This window comes from Pelmatolapia mariae, linkage group LG2, assembly GCF_036321145.2.
Source record: "Pelmatolapia mariae isolate MD_Pm_ZW linkage group LG2, Pm_UMD_F_2, whole genome shotgun sequence".
Taxonomy (NCBI): Eukaryota; Metazoa; Chordata; class Actinopteri; order Cichliformes; family Cichlidae; genus Pelmatolapia; species Pelmatolapia mariae.
In genome coordinates this window covers 8,057,685-8,075,798 of record NC_086228.1, presented here as the reverse complement: position 1 = coordinate 8,075,798, position 18,114 = coordinate 8,057,685, and the positions used below count along the sequence as shown (strand labels likewise).

Below are 18,114 nucleotides of genomic sequence, written 5' to 3'. Positions count from 1 at the left end.
TCTTGCACCACAAATGTGATTTCCAAAGAGCTATCAGCATTTCTCAGCACGGTGTACAGTGTGCTCTTTAAAAAACCCAAACCAAAACATAACAAAACAGTCTAAGGAAACTAGATAACTGAAAGACAAAAGAAGAAGTGGTAGCACTAAATTGGTAAGCAAAATTACCCAAGAACTGAACTGAAAAACGGTGACAAAAGGTCTTACAGGGTGATGAACCGAAACATGATTTTTTTTAGTTCAAATCATTCTTGACACGTATGGAGGGGGTCAGCAGCCCAACACAATGGAGACTCTGTCATGGTTCGAGGGGCTGGGCTCTTGTCAAAAGTGAACTATGAACACAGAAATGTATCGACAGATTTGGATCCACCGTGTGATAGCATCCAGAAAGCATCTGATTGGCAACAGCTTCACTTTTCAGCATGACAATAAACGCAAACGAACGGACCAATGCAATAAACGCAACCCTGGTCAGAAAAAACAAAACAAAAAATGCAGCACTATCAGTCATGGATTGGTCCAGACCTCAATATTATTGAAACAGTGTGGGAACATCTTAACAGAGGACATAGCAAAACACAGCCAACACCCAAAAATGAGCTTTGAATGTCCTTCAAGAAGCCTGGAGAGCTTTTCCTGAAAACTACATAAAAAAAAGATGACAACAGAGCTTGCCTAAGAATGTTTTGCCTGATGTGGTCAGTCTAAAATTTGACCTCCGTATGTTTTCAAATTGTACAAACTGTGGTTTTGCCCCGGATACTATTTTCCATTTATGCTTTACTGCATTTTCCTAGCAAAATATAAAGAAATGAGGGGTGGCTCGAGACTTTTGCACTACATTATTTAAAAAAAAAAAAATAAAAATAAACAGATTAATCACAGATGAATGACTCTGACATTCATTACTGTCACTATACAGTGTAATAGACTTTAAATATTAGAGCATGCTGCCCCAGTTCTCAATAAGCCACTAAAACCTTCAGATGAACTTTTCCTGGATCACAGTTAATTATACGCAGTATGAGGGAAAAGGTTTAGAGCAAAAGAGGAAGTGGCAGTTTAAAAAAAGAAAAAAAAAACTGTTGAAACAACACTTTATAATTATGTGATACAAACAAGTCTCACTTAAAAAGTAAAGCCTTGCAAAAAATCCAATTATCTGCAGACCAGACTAACCCATTTATATCATCTCAAACAAAACATGCTGACAAACACAACGAATTCTCAACACTGTTTTGGCTCCAGCAACAGAAGCTTTCGCAGCAGAGTAAAAAAAGAGTGCGCTTGATGCAGACATCCCTGTGTGACTCACCGACTAGTCATTGTCCTGTCCCTCGTTTAAATTTCAATTTAAACCATCAGTAAAACGGTTTTTCCAAGCGCGCAAGACTATCGAGGTGTTGTGTGGACGTGTAATTGACTCACGGGGTTCAGAAGAACAGTGAGGAAGAGCTCTCCACCATTGATGAGCTTGTCCAGCTCATTCGGACTGCCCGGGTAGTCTTTGTAGAAGATAGTGTGCGTGAAAAGACCACAGGTCTGTCTGGGCAGCACCTGCGACACGAACAAAAACACAAAGTCACCAAACCAAGAGCGAGGAAACAAAAAGGGAATAAAGTTACACACTCGCGTTAAAAAAAAGGATCATGAGAAGTGCATTGTCACAAATAAATACACACCATCAGCCCTCTGCTGAGAGCAGAGCGAAGCTGTCAGTACTCCAAGCAGTTACCCCACACATTGTTTGCTTCCAATAACATTCATATTATGCAGCTCATCTAGCCAAAGCAAACCTCTTATTCACTCCGAGTCTATATGGAAATTCATGGAAATGCGTTTACAGTTTGGAGTGTCTGGGGAACTGAATATCAATCATCAGTAAGCAGTGGAGACTGTCCATTCAGACTGCTCTATCTCAAGGACAGGAACAGAACTGTGGGACCACACAGGCTGACTGAATGCCAGCACTACAAAGCAACTGGACTGAGGCTGCACTGCTTCTTATCAGCAGTGAAGGTCAACCTGGGAAAGAAATGGATAAGATCCCCCCCTTCACCCACCCACCTTTTAAAACCTCCTGAATGTATTCTATTTATCTTTAATTTTGCTCTCTTCAGCACCAACTCAGATGTGAAGCTGAATAAAGTCAAGTGTATTTTTCTTTCTGTTTTTTTTTTTTTTTTTTTGAGGAGGGAGTGCTGACATTTCAATGATTGCTGTATGCAGACACTCGCTATGCTGTTGCCAAGGATGTCAGTCTCCATTATGCTGCTGAGGCCTCCTAGGCAGTGCAACCCAGACAGGTGTCTCATGCAAGACTGGTTCACTTGACTACATTATCATTTGGCACTCGATAGGAAATACAACCAAACAGGACTGGCCTTTTACAGGACTCCTGATTCCAAAGATGGAAAATAATAACACTGTCATCACAATTATCATCTAGGAAAAGCGGGCACGCTGAGGAGCGGTAGATGAGGGGCAACAGAACAGGTTGAAAAGAGAGAGTTGGTCATAAGAGAGGAATACATAGAACTGAAGGAGGAGGGGGTGATAAAATATGTAAATGGTAGAAGAGACCCCTGAAAGGGATTATTGGCTCAGAAGGTAATGGATGTTGAGGAGCCAAGTGGAGAGAAAGCTAACAAGCCAGAGGTAAGAAGATAACGAGGCTTTTTCGAATGCCTGGGTGTATGAAAAGTTGCCTTACACTGATGCCGCTATGGATGAAACCTCGCCGGAAGCGAGCAGGCTTTAGATGCGGGTACTCTTCTGTGCTGGTCACCTTGATGCCCCACACCTTCTTCCAGGCGTCGTACAGCTGTATGTGCACAGGGTAAACGCCCGAGTGGTGAGGAGCCACCGCGTAGCCCATGTTAGTGGGGATCCCCTGCTCCTGGGGATGGAAAAGAAAACGAGGCAAGGTTTAACGACACCCGTCAAGCTCTGGGGATATTGAGAATTGTCTGAATTTGAAAAGGGAGTCTGCGTTTTCTTTGCTGTATTCACACTGACTGTATAAGCAGAAGGAATTCACAGGAAAACAATGCAGCGTCTGCAAATTTATGCAACTAATAACGGCCTCGCTGTTCTGTTGCTCATATTACACCATTTAAGAGCTCTACCAAACCTATAATTTCAAGTTGCTGCTGTGCAGTTAAATCTTAGACTTGTTTTTTAACTGTTAAAGGGGTCATAGAAGATGCATCGCGCGTGCTAACACAGTTAGTGGAGATAGAAATCATTCTTTGTGAACAAGTTCATTTTTATGAGTCTCTGTTTGAGGACTGAGTGAGCGAGCAGTGAGAAAGGAAAGAGCAGCCACAGCGAGATATTAGATAAGAGCCAAACAACGCCTCAGCAAGCCTATTTCCACAGCGTCTTCTTGCACAGAAGACACGCAGGTCCGAATCTTCACATCTGATTAAAATTGCACTATTTTTGCATTTTTAATCAAAACAACGCAAGAATTTTTTTTGGCTACAGGCACAGATGCACCAGATGCCCTTTTGTATTACAGACAAAACAGCTGCTCGAGGCACGTGTGCCGCTAACTGAAGTGAGCTTCAATCTTTATTGTTTTGGGTTTTTTTTACTTGCAAAAACGTGATCAGCTCGTCCGAGACTGCCTATTTAAATCAAAATAGCAGGATATGCAAAAGATAAGGCCGATCACCGTGTTTACTCAAAACAGCGATGTGACCTTTGCCCCCAAGCTGACTCACCATGGCAAATTTCTTGTTGAGCAACATCTGCTCGGCCAGCACGGACTGGTTATGAAATAGATGGGGCTGCATGTGGCTCCACATGTGAGGAAACCACCAGAAATCCTTCACATAGGAAAGCAGCAGGTCATCTCCCAGGTCCTCCTCATCAGATCCTGGACATAAGAGACAATCGCATGGGAAAGGAAGAGGGGGAGATGGAGGGAGATGAATGGGGTTAGCGCAAAAACGAGGGGCGGTGGGTTATGAGGAAATTGAAGATATAAAAATGGGAGATGACAAAGAAGAGGCAAAGGTAAAATGGAGCCAGTGACGACAGAGAGAGGAAATGAAAGTCAGCGAGGCAGAGTTCAAATATTAGAAGGAAGCATTTGAGAAATGAGAAGCAGGAAATGGACAAAGTCAGGGCATGACAGAGAGGACGGAGAGGAGAAGCGAAATGAAAAAATATGAATCACGACTTCACCAGCTTGAAGTTTTATTTATTTCAGTTTATCTCAGCGTGAGTTAACTGGCAAAAGTTCTCGTCGGGTTGCATCTCACCAGCGTGAAAGAATTTCCCTGAGAAGCCCAGATTGAAGGTGAAGTTGGGCACATGGGTGCGCAGCTCCCTCTGTGTCTCCAGCAGGGCCTGAAACAGTAGGAGGAGAGGAGGGTGAGTCAATACACGATGCGCTGAAACCGGTGCACGAGCGCATTAATGAGAAAGCACGAACACCCGGTCGGTCTTGTGCCCACATGCATATTTTATTCTGAAAGTTTCTTTCGGTAAACATCCAGCATCCACTCCCAGTTGCCTCACTCCTCTCCTCCATTCTGTTTGATATTTTGCTCTCCTCTGATTCGGGTGTTTGTTTCATTTGATCTCCGTGCTGGATGAGGCTCCCAGTGCACACCCCCTCTCTCTCGCTCAGATTTCTCCATCATGTCAGGGTGTGATGCGTCTCTAAAAGCTAGCTGCTGCGCTGCCAGTGAGGAGGGCCTTGATGCCTCTTCCATAACTTTTTCTCATACCCTCTGCCTCCACATGTGAGGCGAGCCTGTTCTGCTCTGAGGGGACGCAAGCAAGGAGCTTTTCAACATTCTTTGTATGTCTCTGGGCCCCTGAAATATTCATTGCTGTGGAGCTTCTGTGACAGTGTGAGCAGTGGGGCCTGTCAGCTTTGAGCAGCCTACTGGGACGAATGCATTCAAAAGGAGTAGAGGAGCGAGAAGAAGGGGTTTCTGTATGACTGGCAGAGGGTAGAACATGCTATGTGTGAGGCAATTTTTTATTTTCCAGCAAAGGGCTGTTGAAAAACAGCGGCTGATGAATAGATAAGCGGGTTCAGTTTCTATTCTGAGAAGTTGTTTTTCTTTTTTTAGCACTTTGAAACACAAACTCACCTTTACGTCAGGCACCTTCATGCGGGTACCCTCTCTGCCCACAAAGATGTCATCTATATCCACGAGGATGTAGCGCTCCAGGGAAAGCGAGAGCCGCTTCCCCGTCAAAAAGGCCACAGCGTCCACAAACACCAGCTTGTGCAGCCAGAAGGCCAGATTGTTGCCGAACAGGACCCTCTGGATGCCGTCGTGAAGCCCCAGGTCCTGCACCACTGACGGCAACAGAGCAGCATTCTGCCCCATCGACGCAACGCTCTCAGCTGATTGGGTCTTGGCCAGTAACACAGGTTCGTATGTCGAGTGGTTGGACTGAAAGACGGTCCAGTCATCTCCGGGGAGAGGACCTGGCAGCGGCTGCCCGGATCGAGTGATAAAGAGAAGCGGGGACTTGGGGTTGACCGTGCAGTCCTTCAGACCCAGGTTAGAGTGAAGAAAGAGGGGGAAGCCTTTCAGCTGTGCACTGAGCAGGCTGTTTTCATTGGCCTGATCAACATAGAGAGACAGAGACGAGAGACAAATCACACAGATTCATCATACACTGGAGTGATGAAGACAGAAATGCATTGGAAATAATTCCCCAATTTCTCCAGTCATGTGTGAAATAAGGAATGTCAGGCCTGCTCAAACGTGAAGGCATGAGGCAGCTTCTACCTGCTATGCTCAATCTGCTATGCCCTGAGATTGCAGTCAAAATGAATAACCTCCTGCTGTGTTCTCAAAGACTCTGAGACTGAGGCTTCAGCGAAGGCTTAATGAAATTTCCCCGCCCAAACTTGTCATTCCCTGATTCTCTCTTACTTCATCTTGCACTTCAACTTAACTCTTCCTTAGAATTTCAACAGTGTTTGGGTGTTAGTTAGAAACATTAACACTAATATACACTGTGCAGTGTCCACACGATGGTCATTATATCTAAAGAAATGTTCATTTGTTACACTCATTTACCTCGAGGCTGCGGATGTAAATAAAGTGATTACTAATGTCATTTAATTGATTTTTCTTTTCATCACATCTTATCAGAAACTAATATGAAGAAAGTCATACAAATACTAATTACAAATTAGGCCTGCTCTGTGAGGTAGACTGCATTTAGAGCCTGTCTGACATTAGATTTTTGAGATTGACAAAATTACAAATATTTGGTGATTTAAAAATCCGATTTTTTTTTCCTTTTAGATGCACAAAATATAAACGCCTTTCCCTAACGTTTGGTATGTGCAGTCATTTATGGGTCCCTATTAACAAACCATAAGGAAACCATTTAAATATAATCTTGTTTATGTCGTGGATTACTCGTTTACGCTCCGCCCGACTCTGCTCCAATCAGCCGTTTGTTGTTGTGTTCGTGGCCGATGCCGACAGAGCAGAAACTTGGCCAACATTTCAGTCAAGCTCTAATTTCATTGAAAAGGAGCATTTTATTCTCTGCAGACTACACATGACAAAAAGTGTATTCGCTTCGTTTGCTATATGATTACTTACAGTCACTTCATGTTGCACAACTTAAGTCTTCCTTAGAAATACAAAACAGCGCGTGGGTGTTAGCGAGAAAAGTTGACACTAACACAAACTGCGTGGTGTCACATCACTGTTTTTTCCATTCATGTGTGCAAACTATACGTTACATCTGTGATCATATTTAGTAGTTTTAAAAATCTAATAAAAACAAATCAGCTAATTTTCTTTAACCATTCGTTCATTCTGGCTTCTTTTCCCCCGCATCATTTGGAGTTAAATTACCCCGAGGCTGTAGTGTAGATAACAATTATTGCAATGCTTAACTATCTAATTGTATTTATTTTTCTTTGTATTTTATCTTATCAGCACCTAATATGTAGAAAAATAAACAAGCACACATGCAACATCAATTTCCTTTTCCATATATCAGGCGTGCTTTATGAAGGAGATGAAGCCTCACTAATACACAGGATTTTTATGATTTCCCTAACAGTTGTTAGATGTAGTTATTCATGAGTCTTTATTAATATGAGAAAACAATAACGATATATTGGCAAATGGCTAATATCAGCCACTATATCAGTCGAAATATTTTATTTCATTTAAAAAAAGAACTATTTTATTCTGCACAGACTACACATGACCAAAATCATACCATATCATGTTTGCTATACGGAAAATTCTACAATGTGCAAAACTCTGGAGTCATGCTACTCGTGTTCACGATCACATGAACCCTGTAGAGTTTTAACTGTAAACAACACAGAGTTGTAAATCACAAATAATCCAAATAAACTTTGTAGGGCTACATGAAAAAAGTAGCCAAAGCTAATTACAGATGCAGAGCAGATGTAAGTCCATTGTTGTACAGCTGGAGTCTAATTAGAAGCAATGCATCTGCGTCTGTAGTGGACTTCATGTGTATGTAACAAACTCGCTGATATCCATCAAGGAAAGGCCAAAACGGGACAATGACATCAATCATGCAGATGTGTAAGTGTACTGGTTGCTTTCTCTTTCTCCTTGTGGTAAATTCTGCCAGGAAACCATGACCTGCCTAAAATTTCTGTACCAACACCCATTCTTCTACATCTCTAGATATTCTGTACATGGCTCAGAAATGGTGATTAAAACCATAACACCTTAGAAGAAAAAAAAGCTGGCCTTGGGCAAACATAAGCATCTACGGATTTACTGATATAGAGGAAAAAGGAGAGAGCATGAGAGAAACACAGAGGGAGAAGGAGGCTGGGGAATGCATATCTAGATTAAAACAAAGCAGAGAAATAAGACACTGAGGAAGAAAAGAGAAGAAGGCCAGATTGCAGAATAAAGAAAAACATTGATACAGAGAACATAAGAGAGACAGAAGACACTGCCGTGGGACTGAATGATATTGAACCGGGCAGGTCTTTCCAACTCTGTGAATCCCATCTCCTTAGAGACGGTGGAGCCAGATGGACAGGGCAGAAGGTGTGAGTGAGAGAGGGGAGAGAAAGGGGGGAGGCAGAAGGAGTGTGGTGTTGTCCTAACCTTGAAGAAGCCAATGATGCCTACTCCATATTCCACACAGTATTTGTCCAGCAGCTCTCGGTTCCAGGCGTCCAAGTTAACATACTTGAGAATGTTCTCATAAATAACAAGTGTAAAACGCCCCTTTTCTTTGTCCGTCAATGTGGGCATGTCCCCTTTGCCAGGAGAGATTTCAGTCCGGTACCTGAATCGGCCAGACTCCAAAATGGCCACAATCTCCTGCCCCAGTTGAGAATATTGGCTTTCCACAAACACCAGGACAACAGGTTCTGTCCTTGCCCCTCCGGGATCTGCCCCGGGGCCCCCTGAGACAGGCCGCAAAGGCAGCAGTCGGGATGGAGTGACCCTTGGGTCATCAGTGTCGGCGGATGCTCCCTCGGCTCCGGACACACCCCCTCCTGACGGCTCCAGCTCCCGCTTGACGCCATATAGGAAGTAGGCTGAGATGAAGACGCTGACGGTGCAGAAGAGGAAGAGAAGTATCAGCGAGGTCTGCAGGGGGAGGAGACGGACCTGCCGACGGAGGCGGGTCACACATCCCAGCATCGTCTCACGCCACACCGCTCTGCCGCGCCGGCTCAGCAGCACACCTTGGGGGACAGTCTCTCTCTCGGTGTGGGTAGAGGACAGCGAGCAGGGGATTCTCAGAGCAGGGTCAGCCTTGTTATGGAGCTAAATACAAGAAGCATTAAGATAGCAGCTGCAGGAGCTACTGGAGAAAGAAATGAGGCGGTTTTGGCTCTCCCTCATGTTGCAGCACTGCTTATGTCACCATGGCAAACAAATAAGGGGCCTTGGACTGCTGGTACACACTTATGCCTCGCGGGGAGAGCTGGCAGGCCGAGTCACTGGTGGAGAAAGATGATGGAAGACTCCATCACCTGTCCATCATGTAAACCTGTCAAGCATGTCCTGGCTCGATTTTGCTCCACTCTTTTGATTGGAGAATAATCTCTTGAGGAAAGAAAGGCCACGCAGGTCATCTCAACAGCATTCCCCCAGGATTAAATCTCCTGACCTAGAAAAACGGCAAGACAGAAGGAAATAGCGTTAAAATCTAACAGCACAAGCATCAGCTCCTATAGAACAAACAGCATATCACGTTCTTTTGTTGAGTGGGATTAGCCGTGTGTGGGAGATGTTGCATACTGGCAGTGCCAGCACTCCAAAAGTTCGCTCCAAAGTAGTCCTTGCATTCACCTACACAAAGTAAGAGCTGCCAGTTTTCCCCTACACACACACGCACACACACGCCTAACCCCTGTGTGTGCAAACATAACACACACAGACACACACACAAATCACCCGCTCACGCAGCCTCCACACAATCAATAGGCAGAATTTGAGTGACAAAGCTTCAGGGTGAGCCAATTCCCAGTTCAGCTCAGAATTGTGTGACTGAGTGCAAGTGAAGCCATCACCCATGGGGACGTTCGCCTTCTATTTCTCTCAAATCCGCACAGTATCGGAACCAAAACGGAGAGAAGAAAGGAAAAACAAGCCGATGGAAGGGAAGCGATCCAAGAGCAGAGGAGTGGATGGGAGTGACAGACAGACCTGGCAACAAAAGGATCCTTTACTCTTGGAGAAAATCCCTTATCACACTCAATATACATTTCCATACCCTCAGCAGACCTAACATAATATACCAGCCCTTTAGGCAACCTCCATCAAGCCAAGTGTGAAAAGTAAAGCATCCAGCATGAGAATGGTGTGAGCGAGTCACTTACAAAAACATCATTTCTCCATTAAGACTCCTGGTGGAGAAATGAGATGGAGCATCATTACCTTTGCATGGAAAATGGTCTGACCATTAAGCGGGAGAGCTATTGCAGCGTGCACACATCCCTGTGTAAAAACCATAGATGCTGCATTAGAGACACACACCCCTCAACCCGGAGACATTAAACAGTGACCACGAAACCCAGCGAGACACAAAGGGGACATAAAGTAGATGTAATAATGCCATTAAAGGGTTTATTGGTAACCCGGTTTAATTAAAGGTAAGCAGTAACGTCAAAAATACACAAGTGGCCGCGCTGAGCTTGGCTCAAACGGAATTCCAAAGTGGAAAAAATCAAGTGCATCCGGTGTCCTTTTAATGAGAACCAAGGTCAGGACTCTGGCAAGTGTCTCTGCCCCGGCTATCCTTCCAGCTAAGCTTAAGAGGATGCCTTAAATCTGCCTCCTGCAAGAGCTGTGGAAGAAATCGCACTTCTTTTTTCTCTGAGTCGTGTCCAACTTCTCCCTTCATGGGGATGCAGAGACTAATGTAAAGAGAGGCCGTGAAAAAAAACAGTGGGTGTTCAGAGAATATATCACAGCGGTGCAGACAAAAACCAACAGAGCTGGTTGCTTGAAGATCCCCGGGTACCTTGTTTGTTCCTTTCTTATGGAGCCAGGGTTCGTGCCACAGCATATCAAAGTATGATTAGCCACAGGAAGTGACTCCTGATGGAAACAGTGAAGCAGAGGACATGACCGGGGTGACAACTATTACCACTGTAAAGAAGCACAGTTTTCTTTTTAGTTTCTCAGCGTCAAGCCGCTTCAGAAATCTACATGGCTCCAATAATGAGGACCAGAATATTAATCAACAAACCTTATTCACTTGATCTTAAAATTGTATCGCGATGATGGTGTTATGGTTTTATGGTCATGGGTTTGTTTTCCCAGCATTTGAGTTTTTGGACTTTCTAGTTTTGTTTATTTACTTGATATATATTGAGATCTCAGGGTTGTGTGAGGTTTGGATTATGTCTTGTATTCCTTCTCCTAGCGAATTTAGTCTTGTTCTCTTTTCCTCCCTCCCGTGTCAAGCCTCTTGCATTTAGTTCATTCATGTATCGTGTATGATGTTTTCCTCGTTAAGTCATCAGTTCCTGTTTTACTTTGATTGTTTGTGGTCCTAGTGCTTTGTTTTCACTTTTGCTTCCTTTGTCTTGTTCACTGTGATTTGGTTTAATGGTGTCTCATTCTCCGCAGCTGTTTCCACTCCCCCCATCACCCTCCTGTGTAGACATACTTGCTGTCCCCCTGTTGTAGTATCTTTTCACCTCACCACAGTGAGTTCCTAGTTTTAGATTACAGTAAGTTTATAGTTTTCCTCCTTTTAAATGTTGTGTTTTGCCTTTTGGCATATGCTCACCTTATTTAGTTTAATATACTATTGGACATTAAACTAAATAAGCAGCTAGCTCTGAGTTGTTTGGTTCACACGTGTCTGCATTTGGGTCCACGCGCTCTGCCTCTCCTCAACCGTCGAGCCGGTTTTGAACCTGTTACACTGGTAAGCATATCGCTCACTGTTTACTTCTTTAGGTACACCTCTTCAAACACTCCTTAACATAAATATCTAATCATCATAGAGGCATGATTGAGATGACCTGCTGAAGTTCAAACTTACCATTGAAATGGAGAAGAAAGGTCATTTAAGTTACTTTAAATGTGGTGTGGCTGTTGGTGCCAGATGGGCTGCTCTAAGTATTTTAGAAACTGCTGATCTACTGGGAATTTCCCGCACAACCATCTCTAGAGTTTACAGAGAATATATCCAGTGAGTGGCAGCTCTCTGGGAGAAAAATGCCATGATGCCAGAGGTCAGAGGAGAATGGCCAGGCTGCTGTGAGCTGATAAGATGGGAACAGCAACTTAAATAACTGCTTGTTACAACAAAGGTATGCAGAGGAAGATCTATGAATACACAACACATCCAACCTTGAAGCAGATGGGCGACAGCAGCAGAAGACCACAACGGGTATCAATCATATCAGACATGAACAGAAAAAAATGAGTCTTGATTTCTGCAGCAGCATTCAGATTGTGGGGTCAGAATTTGGCATAAACAACATAAAAGCACGGATATATGCCTTGTATTGGTTCAGGCTGCTGACTGCGGTAAAAGTGTGGGATCATTTTCTTGGCAGTATTGTTGCCAACCATGTCCATCCCTTTATGCATAATGTAGCAGTCTACTTATGGCTGCTTTAAGCAAGATAAGACACCATGTCACAAAGTTCAAATCATCTCAAACTGCTTTCTTGAACATGACAACGAGTTCAACGTACTCAAATGACCTCTACAATCACCAGATTGTCAATCCAGTAAAGCACCTCTGGGATGTGGAGGAATCTACATTACATGATTCATATCACGGACGTGCAGCTGACAATTCTGCAGCAGCTGTGTGATGCTGTCATGTCAATATGGACCAAAATCTCTGAGGAGTGTTTCCAGTTTTAAAGGCAAACGGGGGTCCAACGTGTACCTAATGAACTGGCCGGTGAGCGTATGTCAGCAGATATGCAGAAAGAAACATTGAAATACACAAGAATATTTGTGATTAGAGAAACAACAATGTAGATTTAACAACAAAGTAATACATTTATAGTGGTCCATTAAGAACATGGACACTAAAGATTTCTTTTGTTCTGACAAATAGTCAAATGCCAAAAGATTTGTTTTTAAAACGGGAAGAAACAAATAAGAGCAACAAATTAATCCTAACCGGTTTGGTGTTTTGGTTGAACACTAATTAGTAAAAATGTTTCCTCCCCGATTGATAAACCTTCTAATAATATATATATTTTCAGATTTCTCTACTTCCAGCCATAGTGGCCTGCCCCGATCAGAGCTATATTAAAGTCAATTCCTGTTAATGTGTAATCAGACTGAAGACATGCTATCTTTGGCCGTGTCTGCAGGGAGACAATAAGCACTGCTGTGACTTTAATGACACTGTTAACATGGCTTGGAAGCAGATCTAATGGCAGCGCGGAAAGACTGAGCAGAGTCACAGGAAACCGCACTTCTTGCCCAAATCACAGTAGAGATGACCGCCTCCCAATGTTGACCTTCACACTGTGATGCAGTGAGCTACAGCTGAAGAAAGGACGAAAGGAGAAAGAAAGAGAAGGCCTGAGAGGCGGAGTGAGAGAAGCAGACACAAATAAAGGGAAATCTCAAGGCCTTGAGTGCGAAGCAGTGAGGTCAGACCCGTTAAATAGAGAGTACAATACATTAGACCATGATGGGGCTGAAGATAAAGCACCTAAACCGAATAATGGCTAATGGATCTCAAAATGTCTGCATGCCCATCTCACCTAATGTGCTACGTATACCTTGGAAGAGGCGGAGATAGAGCTGGAAACGTGTCTGTGCTCCTTTCTTCAAAATAATAGATTCAAAAATGCAGAGGGAGAAAGCAAGGGGGACATGAATATTTCATGCTTTGCAGAAGCTGATGAGAGGTATAGCCAGCAGACATATTGGTAAGGTGAAGAGAAGCCAAAAGGTTCACAGACACCACGGTGTTCCAGTCTGCCAGAGAGTCAGAGTCCTAACTCATGCATAAAGGAGAGGCAGTAGGAGACTAACGCAGATCCCATAGCCAACCTTTTCATTCTTGGTGATGGAAAGAGCTCAGACCAAATGTGAACTCGGTAATTGCACATGTGGACTAAAGCCTCCCTAAATAGAGGTGGCAGACCAGAGCAGTAAGAGAGGAAAAAATGAAAGGACAAGTTGATCAACTCGTACAAGAGAAGAGAAATTAGCGAGAGATTCATCCCAAAGTATAACCATCAATCTCAACACTTCGAAAACTACAATTAAAGCACTTTGCTCATTATTTTAGAACGGCTGAAAGACACGAGGCGACAGAGTGAAATGTAGGCAGAAACACTAGCAGGTGACACTGGGGGCAGACTGATGCTTTTCCTCAGGGTGGGTGGTCACTTAAACCTGCTCGCTCTACATCGCTGGAAACAAGCCAGAGCCATAGTGCTAGATTAATGAGAGACAAAGAGGAGCAGGGGGATGGAGGCTAGTCCTCAGCTGTAACAACTCTCTGGATAAACAACGCTACGGTCGACCATATGCGGCTTCACACGTCTCCCCCCCTTTTTTGCCCCCCCTCCCTCCCCGACACTGCTGCTGCACTTCTTTTAAAGTGTGAATACGACTAAGTGTCTGAGGGATTTGCGAGGACAGTCGGTACATTAACACCAACAAACCAGTGTCAGACTCCGCCGTAGGTGATCCCTTGGACAAATAAACTTTTAAAGGAGATTTAGGCCCTCCACATCCCCTCAGGACCCAACAGTTCCCCCTCTTCTTCCCCCCTGCTGTCCCCTCTCCAATCTGCCCCCTTTGCTCCTGTCAGACAGAAATAAACGATGACCCTCAGCGCTCAATCGCCACAGGACTTGGCAACTGCACGTTTCCCATGGAAACGCTGGAGTTGGGTTGCGTTCAGAGGCATGGAAACTGTGCCGAAGGAAAAACAGTGAGGGCGCTAATCCATAGGACCCTCATCGAAGGGCTGCTGGTGTGACCACACACGCAAACACACACAAGACACTCCAATAGTAGATAGGCTTGTTTGCATTCAGTCCTGGACAACACTGCCAAGTATCGTGTTCAAACACTAACACTGAACTTGGTCTTGTGTTTGCAAGGCCTGAAATTTTTCAGCGGGGCATGCGTCAAGGTTAAATGGGTAAGAATGACGCTAGTGTAATCCATAATCTGTAATCCTGTTAATCTGCAAACAGCACCAAATGTGCTTATGGCAGCTCTGTTACTATGTGAGATGCCTTGAAGGGATGAGACACAATAGAGCCACTATGGTGAAGTTTTGACAGTATATTGGGAGGGAGGCTGGGATGGCAGCCATCTTTTTGATTTGAGAACTGAGATGTGCACGATGCTCGCTCAGAAGGCTCACTCAAAAGCCTGACATTTTCGAGATGCTGACTGTCCGCGGCTACAAGATGCCCAAGTCTCAAGCAGTAAATAGCAAAGCCGGAGCAAATTTCCACATTTGCATTCTGCCTCCTACCCTTTCTTGAGAGAGATTAAACTTCAAAAAGCAAGAATTTTTCATATTTCTTTTGAAGCACATCTAAAAGCAACAAACGGGCACATGAGAGCAGCAAGGACTCGCCTTCTTAAAGAGGTTACGTTTAAAAAAGCCACAGTCACAGTTCTTTTTCCCCTTAAGCCAGCCTTGGCATTCATCAATATAAAATCAATCAATCTGAAATTTGAATTCCATTTTATGCATTCATTGTAGCTACTGCGATTAAAGGCTTAGGCCGTGAAATAGTGTGGAGCGGAGCACCGTATCCTCGCTCGGGCTACCGCCTCTCACCCTTCAGCCAATCTGAATGCGCGAGCAGGCAGCTTCATTTTAGCTGCAAACATTTACACCGACACTTTCCTCTCCCTCCGTCTCATCAATTCATTTCATGCCACTGCGTGAAGGACAGAGGACTCGGGAGGGAAATGTAGTTTTGCCTTCTAATTCTCCAGAAAGTGCCTTTCAGACAACTTCCCCTTACCAAACCATGTGGCTGAATTATCACATCATTTTTCAGCACCTCAATTTACTGTCCCCAAGACTGAGGCAATTTCGCAGAAGAAAAATGCCTTTCCTCGGTTCGCCCATGCCCTTCCAATTACTTCTCAAGGCCCCACTTGACGACCTCGATCCCGGCGCTGTCATAATTGAAATGATTGCAATGCTATTCTTTGACATAGTAACGGGACAAAGAGGGAATTATCTTCAAATGCGCACGAGGTAGTGCAATCTTTACCTAGGAGCAATTATCGAGAGAATGGGAAGACGGTAACGGCAATCACATAGAAGCACTGCAGGACCCTGCCCTCAGACTTCTATATTTAAGAGATCACGTCAGATCCCATCAACACACACATCATCGTCAAGGGAGACAACCTAAGCAGGCGTTGGCATAATGGCATGATTACACATTTATAATATGTGAGAATGATTAAGACCGAAATGAATAAGAAACAGGAGGAGCAGGGAATAAAATATACATGGCACTCGTGAGTCATTTTCATCTTGGAGGCTCACAAACCTGGCTGCCACCTTCCTTTAGTTTTCCAGTGGGGATCTGAGAGCACAGGGAAGTGTAAAATGGATCGCCTCACAGTGGGAAAAGCAGTGCGGAGTTGGGAGCCATGGGAAAACTGTGGCTGAGCGGAGAAGGATCATTAGGGAAGGGTCTAAGTGAGATGTGAAATGGTATTGCACCCCTGGGCAGCAGGATGGAGGGGCCGAGAGTGGAACCGGCATCCTCATCAATGGCCTCGATCGCTTCCACGGAACATGTGAAAAGCAGTACACACACGCGCACACACTCAAAACTCCACTCCTGTTGATAACTACCAGCAGCTCAGTGCCACAGTATATCTATTTATAGACGCTCGTGTCCCATTTACAGGCATAGGGGGACACTGGATCAGAAAAAGAATATGTATAAAAAGCTGAACGTGTATTAAGATGGACAGTCGAACTACAAACTCGATCATGCGATTTACACAGGGGACAAATTAACCAGATAATAATTACATAATGAGACGACGGTCTGATTAAGCCAAAGAGAAGAAAATAATTGACATCATTTTGGAAACTGTGCATATGATTACTTCTTTAAGTGACACAGCAGACTATCAGAGGCATTAGCCGCAGGGTAAAGCGATCCTACGGCGTCTGCCGTTGAAAATGCATATTAATTTCCTTCATTTGTCTTCCTTAATGCTCTGACATCACGGATAAGGGTGTCCTGCAGGGTTGAAATTATACCCAGTGACATGTTTATGTGTGGAAATTACTGCAAAGGTGGTGAACAACCCGCACACCGGCAAAAAGTACACTTCAGAGAAAGGAAAAAAAGGCAAGCACACTCTATTGGATTTCTGAGGGTAGAAAATAGGCTTGTAGAGGCTCGGACAGCCAACGTGAGGCAGAGGGAGGTGGCGGAAGAGGGAGGAAGGGGTTGGTCATTTATCATTTTTGTCAGTCCTGGTAGAAAAGGGAGGTGGGCTGGGAGGGGGGGGCTTTCATATAAATTGAGTGTAGGTGGAATCAATGTGGCGTTGTTGGTGAAAGCAAGGAGGGGTGAGCCAGCCAGATCAATGCTGGTGGGAGTGCCTGTTTGTTCCCATTGTTTATCTACTGTCATCTCAGGATGCTAGTGAAGGACAAGGGAGCATGGCGGGCAGCCCGATGTCTCCATCGGGGACTGAAGATCCCTGACGGGTCTCTCTTTATGCAGACAATACACATCACTCAGAGGTGAAAGTCGCACTGTTCGTGAATAATGCACGTCTGCGTGAATGTGAGTGTGGGAGTCGGGGGTTCCTGAGTGGAAGGGGAACGTAGAGACAACAGCACTTAAGTGTCAGCGTGGTTTGATGCCGCAGGGTCTGCTGATCAAATGCCCATTCAGCTGAGAAAACCCTACGTAGCGCCCCGCAGAATGTCTGACTGAAGCACAACGGTTTTATTAGGACCTCCCCACCTGCAGCAGAACAGCAATAACAGATCTGCTGACCTGACATGAACCAGAGATGCTATCAAACGGCAACAATGCGCGTGATGGCCGCAGACGAATAGAAAAGAAAGCGATCAAACTAATAACAAAATCCCCAAGCATGCTGTTACACGAGCCGTGGCACTCACATAAACAATATAACTGTCTAATCTGCTCAATCTGAGGGGAAACAGAGGGAACACAGCCGAGGTGAGCTTGCATCCCGGCCTCCAAAAAAAAAAAAAAAAAAAAAAAAAAAGGAGGGGGGGGAGAGGCACAAGTACAATACCTGCTTATGAAATGATGATGGGCTAGATTCAAGAGCCCCGGCCCTCCCACCCAAACCCTGGACCAGTGAATTTCAGGTATTATGATTCCCAGGGGAGCTCTTCCTCTCTCTTGTCTCCTTTCCTCTCCCTCTCCCTCACTTTTACACCTTCCCTCTTCCATCTTCCCGTCTTTCATGTCCAGATAAGAACCGGCCCGCACTGATCTGTCTGTGATTCGCGCAGCAGAAACGCGTTCCCATGAGAATATCGCAGCGCGGAAGAATAGCTGACACAAGAGATGAGATTCTGTTGTGCTGCCCATATTTTTGCCTGCGAGATCAAACAGATATGATCCCCCCCCCCCCCCCCCCCAACACACCCCCCCCCCAACACACC

The 18,114-nt window shown here is 44.6% G+C and overlaps 1 protein-coding gene across 1 annotated transcript in view; it reads right to left on the bottom strand.

The window, feature by feature from the left end:
• Positions 1-18,114, bottom strand: part of LOC134640561 (bifunctional heparan sulfate N-deacetylase/N-sulfotransferase 1-like) — a 46,274-nt gene that overhangs the window by 7,041 nt on the left and 21,119 nt on the right. The window contains exons 2-7 of the mRNA XM_063492467.1: positions 8,109-9,126; positions 5,118-5,600; positions 4,275-4,362; positions 3,732-3,886; positions 2,717-2,902; positions 1,432-1,560 (exon numbers count right to left, since the gene is read on the bottom strand). Of these exons, the coding sequence (XP_063348537.1) occupies positions 1,432-1,560; positions 2,717-2,902; positions 3,732-3,886; positions 4,275-4,362; positions 5,118-5,600; positions 8,109-8,654 (1,587 nt within the window). The 5' untranslated portion in view covers positions 8,655-9,126. The remainder of the gene's footprint in view (positions 1-1,431; positions 1,561-2,716; positions 2,903-3,731; positions 3,887-4,274; positions 4,363-5,117; positions 5,601-8,108; positions 9,127-18,114) is intronic.